Source organism: Artemia sp. Qi Xiang Cuo, chromosome 8, assembly GCF_049724085.1.
Source record: "Artemia sp. Qi Xiang Cuo chromosome 8, ASM4972408v1, whole genome shotgun sequence".
NCBI classification, from domain to species: domain Eukaryota; kingdom Metazoa; phylum Arthropoda; class Branchiopoda; order Anostraca; family Artemiidae; genus Artemia; species Artemia sp. Qi Xiang Cuo.
The window spans coordinates 42,665,226-42,686,966 of record NC_142801.1 but is presented as its reverse complement, the minus strand read 5'-3'; the positions used below and the strand labels follow the sequence as shown (position 1 = coordinate 42,686,966).

At 35.9% G+C, this 21,741-nt stretch overlaps 1 protein-coding gene across 2 annotated transcripts in view; it reads left to right on the top strand.

Annotated features, from left to right (window-relative positions):
* Nucleotides 1-16,981, top strand: part of REG (proteasome regulator gamma) — an 85,014-nt gene extending 68,033 nt beyond the window's left edge. For both annotated transcript variants that reach the window (XM_089092975.1, XM_089092974.1), the window contains 3 exons: nt 1,092-1,262; nt 13,062-13,232; nt 16,718-16,981. In XM_089092975.1, the coding sequence (XP_088949101.1) occupies nt 1,092-1,262; nt 13,062-13,232; nt 16,718-16,909 (534 nt within the window). In that variant the 3' untranslated portion in view covers nt 16,910-16,981. The remainder of the gene's footprint in view (nt 1-1,091; nt 1,263-13,061; nt 13,233-16,717) is intronic.
* The last annotated feature ends 4,760 nt before the right edge of the window (nt 16,982-21,741 follow it).

Here is a 21,741-nt window from a genome sequence, read left to right as displayed (position 1 = left end):
TGTCTAAAAATTGCGGAAACATGTTATTGTTTTTTTGCTTCTTGGCGATGCACTCTTAAAGTTTGAGCTCAGCGGTGTCAATTGTGGGGTATATGTCTGCTAAATTTTGTTTTCCCCCCCTCTATATTATGAAAAATGCATTTTTGTGGGATGTTTTCATTGAAAGTGCTATTTTCGTTATTTTCATTGAAAAAAAAAATTAAGAAAAATGACAAACGGGCCTCCCCCTCCAGATTTTGATAAGTACATTTTGTTCGCCCACTCCCCCTAAATTCTCGTGAATTGATGCCACTGTTTGACTTATGAAACATTTTTAATTAGCGCCATTTTAGTAACCTTCTGGAAATACCTGGTGGCTTGAATTTTTTTTTTTGTGAATTCTCATTTTGTACTTGATAATAATTTATTATTAGCTTCATTTTGACATTGCTTTTAATATTGAGCTTTTAACTTCACTTTATATTGTGCTATCTTGCTATGGGAATAAAAGCTGGGTACGAACTGTAACCATTCTCATTTCACAAAAATTACCGTTTTTTGTCCGTGAAATTTGGAATTAGGGTTACATATAGTCTCGTATGAGGCTGCAAATAAATATTTTTGAAAAAAACTGTAAATATAGATTTTTTACTTTTTTGTTTAAAAATGAAGTGTTTTCTGTTGTATTTTCTTTTTGGTATGTTTACAAATGAGTTGAATTTCAGACAATTTGGGAGACATCATTTTTACAATGTGACAGCAATGCAATTTTGGAGACTACTGTTGGGAACGGAATCAGAAAATCGTCTAGATTAGAAGCCTTGCCTCTAATCTAACAATTTCCATACAATTTTTGATCACATGTAGTTTAAAATTACTAAGCTGAATGCAAAATAATCGAAAATGTCGTATTTTACTCTAGAGTGAATCTAAAGGAGGTATATAATCAACATAGCCGTATATAATAAATCTAACTCAAAACTTATTTTTGCGAAAATGTGTTTCTTGTCTGAAGGTTCTAGATTCAGCGCGTCACCCTCTCAAGGATGAAACAGACAGTTTCTGATATATCCCTCATAAATTCTCTGATTTATCCAAAATTTTGTTTTTAGTTGAAAATGTGGATTGCTTTTCTAATACCCAAGATTGAAGATGGGAACAATTTTGGCGTCTCTATTCAGGAGGATACTTTGGCTGAGATTCGAACTGCTGAATCAGAAGCTGCCGCATTTTTTGATCAAATTTCACGCTATTATAGTAGCAGAGGAAAACTATTTTCAAAGGTAAAAAGATCTTTTTACTTTAAATAGCAAACAAAACACCTTCAATGTATTATCAACTGTTCAGTAAAAAATGTATGATAAGAACCACATGTCTCAAGGATTCGGCACTTACATAGTGATACCATCGAGAACGGGGTTCCCACCATCGTCAGTTCCTAACGTGTTATAATTGCCCATAGTTGCGTACTAGACAGCGATTTTTGGTGCTATAGTCAAAAATTGACTGTAATAGGGCTAAAATAGCCTTACAGGCGGCAACCCTGATCGAGAAACAGTAAGTTATAGCGATAATTTTTTTCATTTCTGACTACATTCTTTATATTTCGGCTTATATTTCGGACTTATATTTCGGCAAAATTAAATATCTTTTTTGAATATATTATATGTGCAAAAATAAGTTTATCGTAATGTTATAAAAAACCCAAGCCTTTGTGCACGTATACCATTCACAAATATCTAAGCCTTTACAGCTCCCAACAACTCCTAAGTCACAATTTTCTGAGAATCGTTTTTTATGGCAACAAAGCATTGTTCCAGGAGGGCCACAAAAAAATTTGTGATTTCATGGCATAATTTTAAATGCTCTCTGGTAGAAATCTCGGGGGCGTTCCCCAGGTCGTCAGGTGCTAATGCTTCCTCAGCTTTATACATACTGCTTGAAAAGTAATTCGCTTGTAAAACAAAACTTCAACTGTTGTTCAGGTTAGCAAGAAAAATTGTAAACTGGTCCTGACATATATATAAGTGCATATTTCTAAAATAAACATAATTTTTTCTATAAGTTCCTTCTTTTTGCGTATGATGTGTCTGTCTTTTTAACTTTAAAATGAATTCCTGTTAGGTGCCTGCTTGTGTCAGTATAGAGTTTATTTCACATACATTTACTTGTACAGAAAACCAAGGATTCATTGAATTCATAATTTTGATATCCAGTAGGTTTACAGATCGAAATAAAACTTGGCGTATAGGAGCCCTGAAAATTGTACCATTAGATACAGCGTATCAGATAACCCTGCTGTAGAGGTTCCAAGCTGCCATCAGCAAAAATGTGGAATTTTGTATTTTTTGCCAAAAGAAGAATCACGGTTGCCTCTTTATTTATTTTGCCCAGGGGTGATAGTATCGAACCAATGATCCTAGAAGATCGAGAGAGGGCGCATTCGAACGAAGATTGAAAGTTACAGTGCCCTTTTTAAGTGACCAAAAAGATTGAAGGGCAACTAGAATCTCACATTCCCGTTTTTTCCTCGAAGTCTTCCGATCAAAATTCTGAAATAGGAATTTTTTAGTGTAGTTGAAGGTCCAATAACTATGCCTTTGGATTATAATGTAAACCCCCACAGCGCCTGGGGAAAGGGTTGCCCCTCCTCAATACCTTGCTCTTAGCGCTAAAGTTTGACTGTTTGTCCCAAGGGCTATTTACTTAGAATAAGAAGCTTTTTCAAAAATCCTTAAAAACTTTGGCGTTAAGAGCGAGGTATCGAGGGTGGCAACCCCCTTATATACGGAATAATTTTAGTTTGTTTTAAGTTTAATGTTGCTCCTGACTTTCAGTTGAAAAGTGTTTTTGATTTAATTAGACACAGGAAATAAGACACGCATTTGGTGGCCCTAAAACAATGAGAGTAATTGCAAGGAGGGTGTTGATTTCGATATGAACGAAATGAAGAGATATTGAGTTTGTGTTCCAAATTTGCTATTAAACTATTATACTTTTATTTCTGGAAGATATAATCTTGCTTACTTAGTTCCTCCTTACCTTTCACGCCTAGAGGCGCATATGGCAGCAACAGTTGTTTGCCACAACGACCTATCCTTAGCATTTAAACAGAGCTCCCCCATCAAAACTCTCACCTGCTTCGCATCCCTCTCTAGCAGCGTGCCGAGGGCTATTTTGGGTCTACCTGACTTCGAAGGAGACCAAGGGTTGTCCAAGATCGCAAGATATTATTAAAACCAAATATGCTGGTGTAAAATTTCAACTAGTTGTCAGCATAGATTTTAGAAAACACAGTTTTGGATTAGCTAACTGCTATAAAGAAAAAGTAAGTCGAAGACAAGTTAACTATGTAACAAAACTATTGTCATTCTACGAAATTAGTTTTTGTTTATTCAGACAAAGAACTTAGATAAATAAAATGGGCACCATCTTTTCTTTTTAGCACCAGTTTCGAATATATAGAACTCAACCAAATCCACCGTTAGTTGCAAGTCATAAAATTTCCTATGGGCAGAGTAATATTGTCAAAGCGTATCGCGTCTAATACGTATTTTATGCTGTCTAGAGGAAGTCGGGTAATTTAGATAACTAGTGGCAGCACAAATTCAGAATAAGCAAAGGAGCACTAAACTATTTGGAAAGGATATTTGGACATTTTCTTAGATCAATAACTTTTGATAGGGAGCACAAAATTTGGTGAATGTTGTGCATTTAAAATTTGCATATTTATTCTCTTCAAACATTCGTTTCATTTTCTGTAAAGTGCAAATTATGTTCTGGCCTTGGGAAGGCATAGAGGTTTTGAGCCCTACTAATGTTAATTTCTGCTCGTTTTGAGAATTTGAATTAGAATCAAGTTGCTAACAAGCTTATTGGCCAATTTGAGGCAAAGCTGGCATAAGTCTTTTTCAGGATTGTATAAAAATGATGTCATTTTCACTTGTCGTTAGATTATGTGTATCATCCATCCCTTCATCCTAGGGTAGAACTAAGGTAGATAGCCATAGAACTAAGGGATCATCAAGATTTTTGGTTTGACTCATGACGGACAATGTCGACTGGACTTGTATGCAAAAAGGGAATATGCCAGTGCCATAGATTTGACCTAGTAAAGAGCAAAGCGTTTCCCATATACTCTACCTTTTCCCAAGGGTTTTTCGTATGAAACGAATGGCCATAGAAATTTGGAAAAACTCAATCTATCGTAATTCTGAGCTCTGGTGCTCCTTTTAAGGGTCAAAGCTGGTCGAAGGACAACCTACCTTTAGTGACCCAGACGTCCCTAAGCTTCACATGGTATCAAGTAAAAATTTAAAGATAGCCATAAAATAACAAGGTCTAAATTACAACAAGGTCAAAAATAATAACAAATGTTGTTATTTTTTAAGGGCTGCCCATGTGGTAAAGGCCCAAGATTATGCAATTATGCCATATAAGGCTGAAGCTTCACATATGTATATATATATATATATATATATATATATATATATATATATATATATATATATATATATATATATATATATATATATATATATATATATATTCTTCATTTTTATTCCAATTGCGTAGGTAATAAAGGAACATTTAATATTTTTTTGATTGTGTGTGTTTTTGCGAGAAAATAACTCTTCTTTAACTAACTTAGCCATAGCTAGTTGAAACTGTTTATAATTTCTTCATTTTTACTCCAATTGCGTAGGAAATAAAGGAACATTAACCATTTTTTGGATTTTGTGTGTTTTTGCTAGAAAATAACTCGTCTTTAACTAACTTATCCATAGCTAGTTGAAACTGTGAATAATTTCTTCATTTTTAGTTCAATTGCGTAGGTAATAAAGGAACATTTAGCACTTTTTTGATTTTGTGTGTTTTTGCGAGAAAATAACTCGTCTTTAACTAACTTAGCCATAGCTAGTTGAAACTGTTTATATATATATATATATATATATATATATATATATATATATATATATATATATATATATATATATATATATATATATATATATATATATATATATATATATATATATATATATATATATATATATATATATATATATATATATATAAATATATATATATATATATATATATATATATATATATATATATATATATATATATATATATATATATATATATATATATATATATATATATATATATATATATATATATATATATATATTTATTTATTTATATATTTTATATAGGAAAGCTGTCAAACACCCAATTTGCAAATACTTCAATGTGTTGTCAATTTTGGAGGGAAAATAAAAAATACTCAGAATCGAAAATAACTGGGATCTTCCACAAGGGGAAGGCTCAGAGGTCCTGCCGTCCCCCATTTCTGAGGGCAGAGGGGGGGGGGTCAATTTGTGAGGTAAAACCAAAAATACGCAGAATCGAAAATGAACGGGAGCTGCCACACGGGCAAGGCTCAGAGGCCCGTCGTCCCCCCATTTCTGAGGGCCGGGGAGGGGGGTCAATTTTTGAGGGAAAACAAAAATACTCATAATCTAAATTAAATGGTATCGGCCTATCGGGCAAGGCTCAGAGGCCCTTCCGTCCTCAATGTGTGAGGGCAGGGGTGGGGGGGGGTAAATTTTTGAGGGAAAGTCAACAAGGATCAGACTCGAAAATAAACGGGATCTGCCTCAAGGGCAAGGCTCAGAGGTCCCCTCCTTCCCCCATTTCTGAGGGCAGGGGGGAGGGGTCAATTTTGGAGGGGAAACAAAAATGCTCAGAATCGAAGATAATTTCCATCCGGCTTAGTTTTTTTTAACGATGCTCCTTATTTCTAGTTGAAAATGCTTATTTTTTAACTTAATTATGAATGAAAAGTCAAAATCTGACAAAAAAAACAAGATATTTTGGTGGGGGTAGTTAACCTCATATACGGGATATTATCCATTCCTCTTAGTTTTTAACGATGCTCTATTCTAGTTGCAATTGCTTATTTTTTAATATAATTGTGAATGAAAAGTCAAAGTATAACATAAAGAACAAGGTATTTCGGAGGGGTAGCTAACTTCATATACGGGATAATTTCCATTCGTCTTAGTTTTTAACGATGCTACTTATTTCTAGTTGAAAATGCTTATTTTTTTTAATTTAATTGGGAATGAAAAGTCAAAGTGCCAGAATGGTTGAAATCCACTAGCTCAGAAGTGGGGTCTCAGTCCACCAGCCAGAATGGTTGAAATCCACTAGCTCCGAAGTGGGGTCTCAGTCAACCAGCCTGAATGGTTGAAATAAACTAGCTCAGAAGCGGGGTCCCAGTCGACCAGCCTGAATGGTGAAAATTCACTAGCTCAGAATTGGGGTCTGAATCCACCAGCCTGAATGGTCGAAATTTACTAGCTCAGTATTGGGGTCTTAGTCCACCAGCTTGAATGGTGGAAATCCACTAGCTCAGTATTGGGGTCTCAGTCCACCAGCCTGAATGGTGGAAATACACTCGCTCAAAATTGGGGTCTCAGTCGACCAGCCGGAATGGTGGAAATTCACTAGCTCAGAATTGGGGTCTTAGCCCACCAGCCTGAATTACTGAAATTCACTAGCTCAGACGTGGGGTATCATTCAGTGTTCACAGTGGAGTGTAGGGGTCCTACTATCTGGGCTTTATTTGTCAAGACCTGAATGCTAAGCGATGGACATGAGCTCGATTGGGACCTCATTGTGAAAATGGAAAACAAAAAACAAAAAATATATTGTTGGTATGTGTGTAGAGCATGGCATGGTTACTGCTAGGGGCAACAGTCTAACCGTTGACGGTTTTAGGTATCCGTGAATAAGTTCTAAGGCGAGAGTGGAAGTTGGGACAAATTTTTGGAGGTGCCCACCTCACCTGCCCAGAGTCTCAGGCAAGTGACCCTAAATTTGAAAAAGTGGAAATTGGCTCAGATTTTCTATACTGAGCTGAGACAATGAATAGATACTATTGGGAAAGTGATTGGAGACGTTGGGTATCCGTGAACAAGTGCTAAATTGAGAGAGGATTTTGGGACAATATTTGGGGGCGCCCACCCGCCCAGAGTCTCCAACAGGTGACCCAAAAATTTAAAAAACACACAGAGACGACAGACACAAAGAGACGAATCACACACAGAGAGGACAAACACATAGAAACGACACATAGAGACGACACATACAAAGAGACGATACACACACAGAGAGATGAGACACACACACAGAAATGACAAACACACATAGAGACGACACACACAAAGAGACGTCACACACACACAGATACGAAACACACATAGAGACAACACACACACACACACACAGAGACAACATCCACACAGAGACGACAAACACACACACATAGACGACACACACAAATTGACTACTTACACATAGAGAAGACACACACACATAGACGACAAACACACAGAGACGACACAGATAGATAGACGACACACACACAGAGACGACACACTCAAAGTGACAACTTACACATAGAGACGATACATGCACAGAGACGATACACACACACAGAGTCAACACACACAGAGAGACGAGACACACACAGAAATGACAAAACACACATAGAGACGACACACACACAGAGACGTCACACACACACAGATACGAAACACACATAGAGACGACAAACACATAGAGACAACACACACACACACAGAGACACCATCCACACAGAGACGACACACACACACACAGAGACGACACACTCAAAGTGACGACTTACACATAGAGACTGGTAAGGAAATGTTATTATCGGTATTGCAAATTTTTGTTGTTTCTTCCGTTGTCATTCCGTAATCGCCGCATTATCAAAAAGCAAAACGCTTCTAATACAATTGAAAAACTTCATGATTTACATAAAAATCTGTGTGCAAATGCCTATGAAAAGCTGTCTCCTCATCACGGTCTGATTCGTTTGTTTCGCTGATTTTTCTTTTTATTTGTCTATTTATTTAATTTAAGCGCTGTGTGTGTTTATTTTTTCTTTCCTTTTTCTCTTTACTCCACTATTTTTCAATTTTTTTGGTGCAGTGGGTTATAAATAAATTATTATTAGTAATAGTAATATTATTAGTAAATTCTCAATTTTATTGAGAATTTAAATAGAAAACAAAAATAGAAAACCTCGAAACAAAAATAAAATAAAAATAAAGAAGCTTGACTATGGGCAATACTGTCAAAATCTTTAGATACGTCTAGCGGACAAAGATGAATCTGCTTTTTTTTTATCGGCAGCCTGGCCAAGTAGACTGGCCTATGAGCATGGGCACAACTAACTCCTCGAGCAAAACCGAACTGATTTCCACCAAAAACCGCATTTTCATTCTCAGACGAAAGAAGTACATATTTAAAGATCTTGCTAAATACACTTGCGACAGTGATAGGGTGGTCCGAGCTGCAATATCCAGTACTCTTTCCATGCTTTAAAATTAATGCAAATAGTCCACAAAGGAAGCTATCCGGTACAATGGAAACACAAAAAAAAACATCTGGAAAGGTAACTACAAATGGAAAATTGACTCTTTTAAATCAGAAGTTATATTTTCGGTACAAATAACATCGATATCAATAGATCTTCATTTAAGACGCCTAACTGACTTGAATACAAGATCGTATGATATCGGGATAACATTTCCCTGTAAAAGAGAATTAGGCAGACATGTTTTTTTTTTTTTGGCAGACGCATGAGTAATTTGGAATATACCGCATACACTGAGAAATTTACATTCGAAAAATCTTTGAATAATTCGAAACCCACCGTGAAGGAGATATGTTACACTTGACATTCTCATCTTCGAACTTGGAACTGTTCAGCACTTGATTTCACTCGCTCCGATTTTGGAGAAAATTTGTACCCCACAATCGGTTTTTTCGAAGCTGCTTTTTAAAAGTAGATTTGTTATTCTGTTTTATATCGAATACTTTACCGGAGGAAAGTCTACCACAGGCTGCCCAAATGCGAAGCCAAAACTTCGCTTTATTTTTATCTGTTTAAGGTCGGGGTCAAGATTCCAGATCGGTTTCCTAGTATTCACTCGACACCGATCAAGAAGCACTGCGATAGCTTCAGCTTGCTTAGTACATTATATAATTCTATAATAGTAGACATTAAGCTCCTGCTTCTTATTATGACTCATAGCACTCAGTTACAAAAGATGAAAAGACACTTGAACCAAAGATAGAAATAACGCAAGTGTTGCTAGGTAGATACACTAATCTGCTTTTTCCCAATTTCGCCTCTCAAACCAGCGTTTAGGATTGTATAAACTTATGCCGTCGGTACCGATTGGAAGTTTTAATGATACAGGTAAGTGGTCGGTATCATTTTCATCGTCATCAGCGTGGACTATATTAGAGTGGCAACCGTGAGAACAAATACAATGATCAAGATTAGACGTAGATCCCGTATGATGCACAAATGTATAGGGCAGGTCTTTATCCAAAAGTGTATACGAAACGGGGAGACTATCTAGAAATAAACATGATCTGGACGAATGTGTAGTTAAGTCAGAATTTATGTCACCAATGATAATCCGCTGCAGTCCATTAGAAGTGATATTGTCTAGTAGGTCGTGCAGTTGCTTAAACCCTTTGACGTAACTATTTAGAGAAACAACAGTATTTCTATTACATGGAAGATAAGAGTTAATTAGCAGAGTGTTTCCAAGTCGAACTGCCAAAAGATTATTATTTGAAAAATATCGTGCTGGGGATAAAACTGAAAGCTTTAGATCCATTAAATAGGCAAGTCCACCATAGGTTTGGCCCCTCATTCTTCGAGCATTCGTGATGAAACAAACATGGCTTTTACCACGTCGGAGGAAATTTACAGAAGAAGCCGTAAGCAGGGGCTGAGGAAAACGATATCATAATTTGAGAGCATTGAATCGATACTTTTGTCTTTATCCCTAGTGTCTTTTATGTTATATAAGACTACAGATACTTCCAGTGTATTCATTTAGAACCGGGGTTCTTCTTTTTCCTGACAACTGTGTTACGTGATATGGGACATTGAAGGCTGAACGAAACATGAAGTCCACCACAATTCGCGCACTTAGCTTGTAACTGACAAAGGGAGTCACGTGTAGACTCATGTGGGCCTACTCGTTGAAAGTATTTCTTCAATGAGCTTTTGCAAACAGCTTAAAGATAACTTGGTGATGGATAACTGTCACAGCATCTTGGGAGGTCACGGAATAATTAGACTCAATTGTTTTCGTACTTCACTTGAATATTATCATTAAGAGCAAGCTCCGGCGACAGTGCATCGCTAAAACTGATTTTTATAGAGTTAGAATTTCCGATACAGGTGACTTCGAGTACTCCTGGGCATTCTTTGAACAGAGCAGGGTCAAAATCGTTCTTAATACCTTTAACAGGTCCATTGTGCATCTTAGTAACGACTTTCGCAGTAGAAGACGGAAGCAGAGTTTGAACAGAAGCACAGAAATTCGATTCCACAGTTCCATCTATAGACACAAACATCTTGTCGCCAACAGGTTTAAGGGCTATAATTGATTCGTGACCGCATACTTCCTCTAGGTCCAATTTACGTTTAGTAGGATTGTTAATTTCTGCTGGGATCTTCGAAATCACTACAGTAGCATGATTAAATTCATTGGTATTACGAATTGGAAGTGACGGAAAGTTCGTATCATGCGACGTCAACTTAGTTGACATTCAGTTGATATTCCTCTTAACAGCTGCTCGCACCTACTAACCTAGTTATGTTTGTAATTAAGTGCAAATAACCCTCTAGCCTTCAGAGGAATTAAGGGGAACGGTAGCCTCACTTTCATTTTGTTAACTCATGTTTTTGTTTTTAAATCTAAACTGACGCTTCATCGTATCTGCTACGAAAAAATATGGACATGTAATGCAAAACAGGCAAAAAAGAAAGAAAAAGAAATTGAAAGTGGATTTCAAATAAGTATTATTTCCTATTTGAGACATTTCCTCTCCAATTTTCCTTTTTACACCCAGGCCTAATTTCTTAGGCATGGGTGCAAAAATTGCCAAAAAAAAGTTAAAAAATTTGTTTAGAATACGCAAAATATGTCTGGGAGTTTAAAATCTTTATTTTTAATCTCTTTGTGATGAGATATGAAATTCCAGCAGTTTATATACAGCTCTAATAATAATAGTAGTATCCGTAGTAATGTTATGCACTATGTCATTGGCGTCATTTTCTGAAGCTCCATTAAGTAAATTCCATTGGATTTTTTCTCATCTTTCCTGTTTTTTTTGCAAGTAATTGTGTAAAGTCTTTTTTTATATAAATTTTTGGACGCCTTATTTGTGTACATTGTATTTTACTAATTTGTTTAATTTTTTATTGACCATTTTTGTGCATTTTTTTTTTCGCTTGACACAAGAACTGAAGATGGCTCTATTAGAGCTTGTGATAGTCTTTTGAAAATAAGTCTTATCTTATCTCATAAGTAAAGATGGTGATCATTGGGTCATTCCATCTAACATCGACCAGGTTGGTTATAACACATGATTCCACGGATCTAGACGATACCTCCTAGGTTGAATCCTTTCATGGATAAGACCTTTTGTAAAACGTTTTTTTTTTTTTGTTCAATCGAAATATTGCAGTCAAAATTTTGATAATCTTGGTTTATTTTGTATTCTGGTAGACTTTGGAAAATAACGTCTATCTTTCTTACTTTCTTAATTAATTTTAATTTAAGGTAGGAATTTATTTCATACTATCAAAAATTTAATTCAGAGGGATTAATTTTTAATTGAATTAAAAACTTAATTCAAATTTAATTCAAAATTTAAAATAAGTAAAAATCACTTCTATTTGCTTTCAAGCCCAGGCAATGCCTACCAAATATTTTCAGCCTTCCCCATCCAATGAATCCCATTATATTCCAACTTCCCATCAAATAAAGTATCGGGTTTGTAATGGAAACAGTGATCATGATAAAAATCCATATTTAAACAAGGGAGGGGAGTGTAATGGCTCTACCGTCTTCTATGTCTAAAAATTGCGGAAACATGTTATTGTTTTTTTGCTTCTTGGCGATGCACTCTTAAAGTTTGAGCTCAGCGGTGTCAATTGTGGGGTATATGTCTGCTAAATTTTGTTTTTCCCCCCCTCTATATTATGAAAAATGCATTTTTGTGGGATGTTTTCATTGAAAGTGCTATTTTCGGCATTTTCATTGAAAAAAAAAATTAAGAAAAATGACAAACGGGCCTCCCCCTCCAGATTTTGATAAGTACATTTTGTTCGCCCACTCCCCCTAAATTCTCGTGAATTGATGCCACTGTTTGACTTATGAAACATTTTTAATTAGCGCCATTTTAGTAACCTTCTGGAAATACCTGGTGGCTTGAATTTTTTTTTTTTGTGAATTCTCATTTTGTACTTGATAATAATTTAGTATTAGCTTCATTTTGACATTGCTTTTAATATTGAGCTTTTAACTTCACTTTATATTGTGCTATCTTGCTATGGGAATAAAAGCTGGGTACGAACTGTAACCATTCTCATTTCACAAAAATTACCGTTTTTTGTCCGTGAAATTTGGAATTAGGGTTACATATAGTCTCGTATGAGGCTGCAAATAAATATTTTTGAAAAAAACTGTAAATATAGATTTTTTACTTTTTTGTTTAAAAATGAAGTGTTTTCTGTTGTATTTTCTTTTTGGTATGTTTACAAATGAGTTGAATTTCAGACAATTTGGGAGACATCATTTTTACAATGTGACAGCAATGCAATTTTGGAGACTACTGTTGGGAACGGAATCAGAAAATCGTCTAGATTAGAAGCCTTGCCTCTAATCTAACAATTTCCATACAATTTTTGATCACATGTAGTTTAAAATTACTAAGCTGAATGCAAAATAATCGAAAATGTCGTATTTTACTCTAGAGTGAATCTAAAGGAGGTATATAATCAACATAGCCGTATATAATAAATCTAACTCAAAACTTATTTTTGCGAAAATGTGTTTCTTGTCTGAAGGTTCTAGATTCAGCGCGTCACCCTCTCAAGGATGAAACAGACAGTTTCTGATATATCCCTCATAAATTCTCTGATTTATCCAAAATTTTGTTTTTAGTTGAAAATGTGGATTGATTTTCTAATACCCAAGATTGAAGATGGGAACAATTTTGGCGTCTCTATTCAGGAGGATACTTTGGCTGAGATTCGAACTGCTGAATCAGAAGCTGCCGCATTTTTTGATCAAATTTCACGCTATTATAGTAGCAGAGGAAAACTATTTTCAAAGGTAAAAAGATCTTTTTACTTTAAATAGCAAACAAAACACCTTCAATGTATTATCAACTGTTCAGTAAAAAATGTAAGACAAGAACCACATGTCTCAAGGATTCGGCACTTACATAGTGATACCATCGAGAACGGGGTTCCCACCATCGTCAGTTCCTAACGTGTTATAATTGCCCATAGTTGCGTACTAGACAGCGATTTTCGGTGCTATAGTCAAAAATTGACTGTAATAGTGCTAAAATAGCCTTACAGGCGGCAACCCTGATCGAGAAACAGTAAGTTATAGCGATAATTTTTTTCATTTCTGACTACATTCTTTATATTTCGGCTTATATTTCGGACTTATATTTCGGCAAAATTAAATATCTTTTTTGAATATATTATATGTGCAAAAATAAGTTTATCGTAATGTTATAAAAAACCCAAGCCTTTGTGCACGTATACCATTCACAAATATCTAAGCCTTTACAGCTCCCAACAACTCCTAAGTCACAATTTTCTGAGAATCGTTTTTTATGGCAACAAAGCATTGTTCCAGGAGGGCCACAAAAAAATTTGTGATTTCATGGCATAATTTTAAATGCTCTCTGGTAGAAATCTCGGGGGCGTTCCCCAGGTCGTCAGGTGCTAATGCTTCCTCAGCTTTATACATACTGCTTGAAAAGTAATTCGCTTGTAAAACAAAACTTCAACTGTTGTTCAGGTTAGCAAGAAAAATTGTAAACTGGTCCTGACATATATATAAGTGCATATTTCTAAAATAAACATAATTTTTTCTATAAGTTCCTTCTTTTTGCGTATGATGTGTCTGTCTTTTTAACTTTAAAATGAATTCCTGTTAGGTGCCTGCTTGTGTCAGTATAGAGTTTATTTCACATACATTTACTTGTACAGAAAACCAAGGATTCATTGAATTCATAATTTTGATATCCAGTAGGTTTACAGATCGAAATAAAACTTGGCGTATAGGAGCCCTGAAAATTGTACCATTAGATACAGCGTATCAGATAACCCTGCTGTAGAGGTTCCAAGCTGCCATCAGCAAAAATGTGGAATTTTGTATTTTTTGCCAAAAGAAGAATCACGGTTGCCTCTTTATTTATTTTGCCCAGGGGTGATAGTATCGAACCAATGATCCTAGAAGATCGAGAGAGGGTGCATTCGAACGAAGATTGAAAGTTACAGTGCCCTTTTTAAGTGACTAAAAAGATTGAAGGGCAACTAGAATCTCACATTCCCATTTTTTCCTCGAAGTCTTCCGATCAAAATTCTGAAATAGGAATTTTTTAGTGTAGTTGAAGGTCCAATAACTATGCCTTTGGATTATAATTTAAACCCCCACAGCGCCTGGGGAAAGGGTTGCCCCTCCTCAATACCTTGCTCTTAGCGCTAAAGTTTGACTGTTTGTCCCAAGGGCTATTTACTTAGAATAAGAAGCTTTTTCAAAAATTCTTAAAAACTTTGGCGTTAAGAGCGAGGTATCGAGGGTGGCAACCCCCTTATATACGGAATAATTTTAGTTTGTTTTAAGTTTAATGTTGCTCCTGACTTTCAGTTGAAAAGTTTTTTTGATTTAATTAGACACAGGAATTAAGACACGCATTTGGTGGCCCTAAAACAATGAGAGTAATTGCAAGGAGGGTGTTGATTTCGATATGAACGAAATGAAGAGATATTGAGTTTGTGTTCCAAATTTGCTATTAAACTATTATACTTTTATTTCTGGAAGATATAATCTTGCTTACTTAGTTCCTCCTTACCTTTCACGCCTAGAGGCGCATATGGCAGCAACAGTTGTTTGCCACAACGACCTATCCTTAGCATTTAAACAGAGCTCCCCCATCAAAACTCTCACCTGCTTCGCATCCCTCTCTAGCAGCGTGCCGAGGGCTATTTTGGGTCTACCTGACTTCGAAGGAGACCAAGGGTTGTCCAAGATCGCAAGATATTATTAAAAACAAATATGCAGGTGTAAAATTTCAACTAGTTGTCAGCATAGATTTTAGAAAACACAGTTTTGGATTAGCTAACTGCTATAAAGAAAAAGTAAGTCGAAGACAAGTTAACTATGTAACAAAACTATTGTCATTCTACGAAATTAGTTTTTGTTTATTCAGACAAAGAACTTAGATAAATAAAATGGGCACCATCTTTTCTTTTTAGCACCAGTTTCGAATATATAGAACTCAACCAAATCCACCGTTAGTTGCAAGTCATAAAATTTCCTATGGGCAGAGTAATATTGTCAAAGCGTATCGCGTCTAATACGTATTTTATGCTGTCTAGAGGAAGTCGGGTAATTTAGATAACTAGTGGCAGCACAAATTCAGAATAAGCAAAGGAGCATTAAACTATTTGGAAAGGATATTTGGACATTTTCTTAGATCAATAACTTTTGATAGGGAGCACAAAATTTGGTGAATGTTGTGCATTTAAAATTTGCATATTTATTCTCTTCAAACATTCGTTTCATTTTCTGTAAAGTGCAAATTATGTTCTGGCCTTGGGAAGGCATAGAGGTTTTGAGCCCTACTAATGTTAATTTCTGCTCGTTTTGAGAATTTGAATTAGAATCAAGTTGCTAACAAGCTTATTGGCCAATTTGAGGCAAAGCTGGCATAAGCCTTTTTCAGGATTGTATAAAAATGATGTCATTTTCACCTGTCGTTAGATTATGTGTATCATCCATCCCTTCATCCTAGGGTAGAACTAAGGTAGATAGCCATAGAACTAAGGGATCATCAAGATTTTTGGTTTGACTCATGACGGACAATGTCGACTGGACTTGTATGCAAAAAGGGAATATGCCAGTGCCATAGATTTGACCTAGTAAAGAGCAAAGCGTTTCCCATATACTCTACCTTTTCCCAAGGGTTTTTCGTATGAAACGAATGGCCATAGAAATTTGGAAAAACTCAATCTATCGTAATTCTGAGCTCTGGTGCTCCTTTTAAGGGTCAAAGCTGGTCGAAGGACAACCTACCTTTAGTGACCCAGACGTCCCTAAGCTTCACATGGTATCAAGTAAAAATTTAAAGATAGCCATAAAATAACAAGGTCTAAATTACAACAAGGTAAAAAATAATAACAAATGTTGTTATTTTTTAAGGGCTGCCCATGTGGTAAAGGCCCAAGATTATGCAATTATGCCATATAAGGCTGAAGCTTCACATATGTATATATATATATATATATATATATATATATATATATATATATATATATATATATATATATATATATATATATATATATATATATATATATATATATATATATATATATATATATATATATATATATATATATATATATATATATATATATATTATATATATATATATATATATATATATATATATATATATATATATATATATATATATATATATATATATATATATATATATATATACATATATGTATATATATGTATATATATATATATCGTTCGGATTCAACTCAAAAGTGTATTTTGCTTTTAAGGTAGCCAAGTACCCATATATTGATGATGACTACAGAGAAACAGTTAATGAGCTGGATGAAAAGGAGTATGTAAGCCTACGTTTAGTTTTGTGTGAAGTTAGGAATCATTATTCCTCTCTCCATGATATCATCACTAAGAACTTCGATAAAATCAAGAAACCCAGAAGCTCCAACGTAACCAGTCTGTATTGATTTTGGATCTTTTTTACTTTCATTTCTGTCTTGTTTTCTATTTAAATTCTCAATAAAATTGTAGACAGATAACACGTGTATGAAAACTAGAAACAAATTTTTGAAGTTAGATACCTTAAACACAGGTCCTTATGAAGGCAGTAGATTTCTCAGAGTACATGCACAATGAAACAGCGCTTTTGGATGCCTTTGTCTCAGATTAAACAATGACCAGTTTATACTGCACTTACTGCATCAGAGGAAGAGCAAAGGCACTTTTTGTATCAGGTGGTGGAGTAAAACTGAAATCTGGGTGTTCCAGGATTGTTCTTCTATGGACAGAATAAGCAAAGATACCGTACGTGATAGTGACAAAAAGAAGAAAGAGAAAGAGGGATAGAGCTCAAAGAAAATGTCATCGAAGTTCTATGCTAAAGATCTTCAAAAATAGGCTAAAGCTATCAAAAATCTACCCATCCTTCCCAGAATTCTGGATCCAAAAAACTGCATTATTTCATATAAGTTCAGTTCTGTCAGCTATTTACAGTAAGACAGACAAATTCGAATAAGTGACTTTAATTAACTTCAGAACTTGGCAAAACAAAGTGAGCCTCTTTGTAATGATGTAACTAGTTTTTTTTTGCTGTTTTTTCCTTCCTTTTCGCTCCCTATTTTTATTGTTTAAAAAAAAAAAAAATCTGGTTGCTCTTTGTCCGTTGAAAAAGAATCCCAAGGGTGAACTCTCTTTCCTCTGTTTCTTTTTCTCTACCTATTTTCCTTATTAATGAAAAGCAAAGTATCTTTGTTTGCTTTGTGTCTGTTGAAAACAGTGTTATACTTAGCTAATGACATATACCCCCCCCCCTCACTATTAGCAAGTACACAGTGAATTCACTAGTTTTCGGATATGGAAACTAAAGGCGAGGTTTTCGTTCTTCAGTCAGAATTTGTATATGTATGAATACACTCCTCGGAGATTTTCTGAGAGGAAGGGAGTTGGATGGCTACTAAATAATCCCTCAGAATCTGTTAAATAATCCCCATCTTTGCCCTTCCTGTTGGAGTTGGGTTCATAATATATACGAGGCGTGTTTTTTAATTAAGGTTCGTTTGATAATACGTACACAACGAATGATTATTTAAAAAAAAAGTAAATGTATTTTCAAAAAGTACATACTTTACTCTATTTAAAAACATAGGTAACAAGTTTGTTGTAATACTTATCACACCTCTCAACTAATTTTAAAGTAACCTCTGTATAAAAACTTGCCGCCTGTTCCGCTGGCCAGGAATTCACTCTCGTTTTTACGTCGTCATCATCATTGTAACGTTTGCCACTGAGGTGTTGCTTGAGGTGGAGAAACGGATAGTAATCACTCGGCACAAGATCAGGACTGTATTGTGGGTGATCTAACACTTCCCAGCCAAAACTGTCCAACAAATTAGAGGTCTGACCAGCAATGGAGGTCTTGTATTGTCATGAAGAAGGACAGTTTCCGTTGTCAGCATGCCAAGATTTTTTTTTTTTTTTTAATCGCTCTGCGGAGCTTTCTGAGGGTTATGCAGTATGCTTCTGCATTGATCCCTCCATCGCATGAAATCGACCAAAAAAAAACACCATGCCTATTCCCAAACACCGGCGCCATGATTTTGCGCTGGGAGAGAGGATGTTCGGCCTTTAAATTTTCAGGCAAGTGTGTGTGTTTCCATTCCATGTTCTGTTGCCTCGATTTGGGCTTGATATGCGAAACCCATGTTTCGTCTCAAGTTCAACCGGTTGCCATCTCAGTGGCAACCGTTAAAAAGATGACGACGACGTAAAAACAGCAGTGAATTCTTGGTTATTGGAGCCGGCGGCAGGTTCTTATAAAGATTTTACTTTAATTAAATTAGTTGAGAGGTATGATAAGTGTTTCAAAAAACTTGATAATCATGTCAAGAAATAGAGTAAAGTATGCAGTTTCTGAAAATAAATTTACTTTTTTAAAATAGTCTTTCGTTGTGTTCTTATGTTCAAACAGACCTTAATTAAAAAACACGCCTCGTGTTTTTTATATATGTGTAATTATGTACTTTTTCTCGAAAATGGCTCCATATTTATTTTGGAAAATTGGCATCCTGTTTTTTTGCCTAAAAACACGATCTATATAGGTCACGAGTTTGAAAAAATTCGTCAAGAGCCTTAATTTTGGAGTGAAAAATACCGTGATATGAGCAAATTACAAGAGTTTACATACGTCATTTTTGCCAAAGGAGTAGTATCGTTTTTAGTGTCTATGACGCAGGCATAATTACACAAGAAACATAGCCAAGTAAAAAGTACCAGGTGTAGTGAGTCTATTTTCAAAACGCGTTTTCAGCAGTTTCATAATACCTAGAGGACAAATGAATATCTTAGACCAAGAAGAACAAAGAAGTATACAGTTAGAATTCTTGCGACAACGACAAGTACAATGAGTCGAAATTGAAGACCCAAAAAATATCTCGTTAGAAGATAAGCGACAGCGAGAATTAAAACGAGGCAAAAACAAAAGCGAAGAAAAAAAAATGCAATTACATGACATGTGACGGCAGCGAGAAATACAAGCGACAGCCAGAATCAGAACGTGTCAAAAATATATTTTTTTTTATTGGCCCCCTGGTATTTTCTGGCGTGCAAAAACGTGCGGTTAAAAGACTTGCGACAACGGAGAGCAGAACGAATTGAAAAGCCAAAAATGAAAGCAAAGCAGAAAGAAATATTACGTTAGAGGAACAACTCCAACAAACTGTGGAGCAAAACCCTGTACAAACCTACAAAGATGCCATGAACTACGAAACTGTTAATTACGTCTTTGGCACCCTTCAACGTTATATGTATTCCCTGTAGAGCCCTCCAGTTTCCCAAGGAAAGTGCAGCAAACAAGGTGATTCATTTGTAGGTTGCTTATAAAGATAATCAATACATACAAGCCAGTTGTATGCCGAGTACCCGGCCTCGAAATCGGCTACATAGTTGTTTTTCTTCTTAAAACAGGCAAATTGACATTTCTGGCCACAAAACGAATTAAAAAAAAAGTCAAAAACGAAAGTGAAGAAGAAATAAATATTACGTTAGAGGAGCAAGGCCATCACAATCATCGACGCCAACAAAATGTGGCGCAAAATCATGTACGAAACGACAAATATGCCATAAACTACGAAAATGTCAATTACGTCATTGGGACCTTCAACGTTATATGTATTCCCTGTAGAGCCCTCCATTTTCCCGAGGAAAGAGCAGCAAACAAATATTGCTTTGTTTGAGAAAGAAAGAGCAGGGAGCATTTGGAGGTTGCTACTTACAACGAGAATCAATATATACAAGCCTCCCGCATGCCAAGTGCCGGGGCCCGGCCTTGAAATTGGCTCCATAGTTATTTTCTTAAAACTGGCATATTGAAACTTGTGTCTTCAAAAACGATTTAAATAGGTCACAAATTTAAGGGAGAATTCGTATTTTTCCCAAGGTGGTTGTATCGAACCTTTGGGGACGCCAAGACATCAAGAAGAAGCTTACATTATCTGCAGTTAGAAGACAAGCGACAATGAGAATAAACAAATGCAAGCCTACCGTGTAGACATGTCGAGGCCCGGCCCATGACATCAAGAAGAAGCTCACATTGAATGCGGTTAGAAAACAAACGGTAATGAGAATAAGAAAATACAAGCCTGCCGCGTGGCCGTGCCGGGTCCCGGCATCGAAATCGGCTGCATAGTTGTTTTTTTTTTCTTAAAGCTGGCACTGGCAATTGGTAGATGGTGCTGCTAGCGCTATTACAGCTGCTTTTGCGCCACTCTAGTTTAGCTTGTTTGTGTGGAGTTCTCAACTGTTTTTGATGGTGCATTTTTTCAAAGAATTGGCCTCCCTAGCTTTGCTAAGTGCAATCTTAATAACTTTTACCCATCAAAAAGAATGTTTAAGAAGACTTAATTCATTTCAACTGACTACAGCGCCATCTAATTTTGATTTATATAGATGGTGCTGCTAAACTCTAGTTTAGCTTGTTTGTATGGAGGTCACAACTGTTTTTGATGGTGCATTTTTTCAAAGAATTGGCCTCCCTAGATTTACTAAGTGCAATCATAATGACTTTTACCTATCAAAAAGAATTTTTAAGAAGACTTAATTCATTTCAACTGACTACAACGCCATTTACATTTGTCAGTCTGCGGCTTTTTGGATTGCTCAAACAGCCACCAGAGGACTCCCTGCTTGTGGTGCTTAAAAAAAAGCGTAGACGGCGTGGAAAGAGAGGCGGGCGGCGAAACAGACAGACGGCCATACCCGTTCATGTTTCTGAGGAACGTCTTTCTGACCGGAGGACGGCTGTATGTGAACCAAGGACTCTTGTGAAAATAAGATGTTTGCAAAGGTACGAAATTCCTCCCACTCTTTCTCCATCACAGCTGCAGTCAATCTTACCGTGTTTCTCTGATGAACTTCCCCCGCTATTACGTCCTGAACCAGTTATCAGCTCAGGCAAAGCTTCCGAATTTCATTCTGTGTAATGCCCGATCCTTAACAAATAAAGTTAACGAGATGGAGATACTGCTGAGAGAAGTGAGTGTTCCTATTGCCGCAGTTACCGAATGCTGGGATATCACTGATGAAATGGGTAGAATAAAAGGCTACACTAGCTATTTCAACACTTGCCGTGATAGAGGCTTGAGTAGAAAATGTGGTGGCGTTGGTATCTATATTCGTAATGACATTTCATCTAAGCTGTTAAATATACCAACCGATTCATGTCACGAAGTTGTCTGGGTAGAGTGAAAGCCATTCAAACTATCAAAAAAGTTCTCATGTTTGATAATCGCATCCGTGTATTACC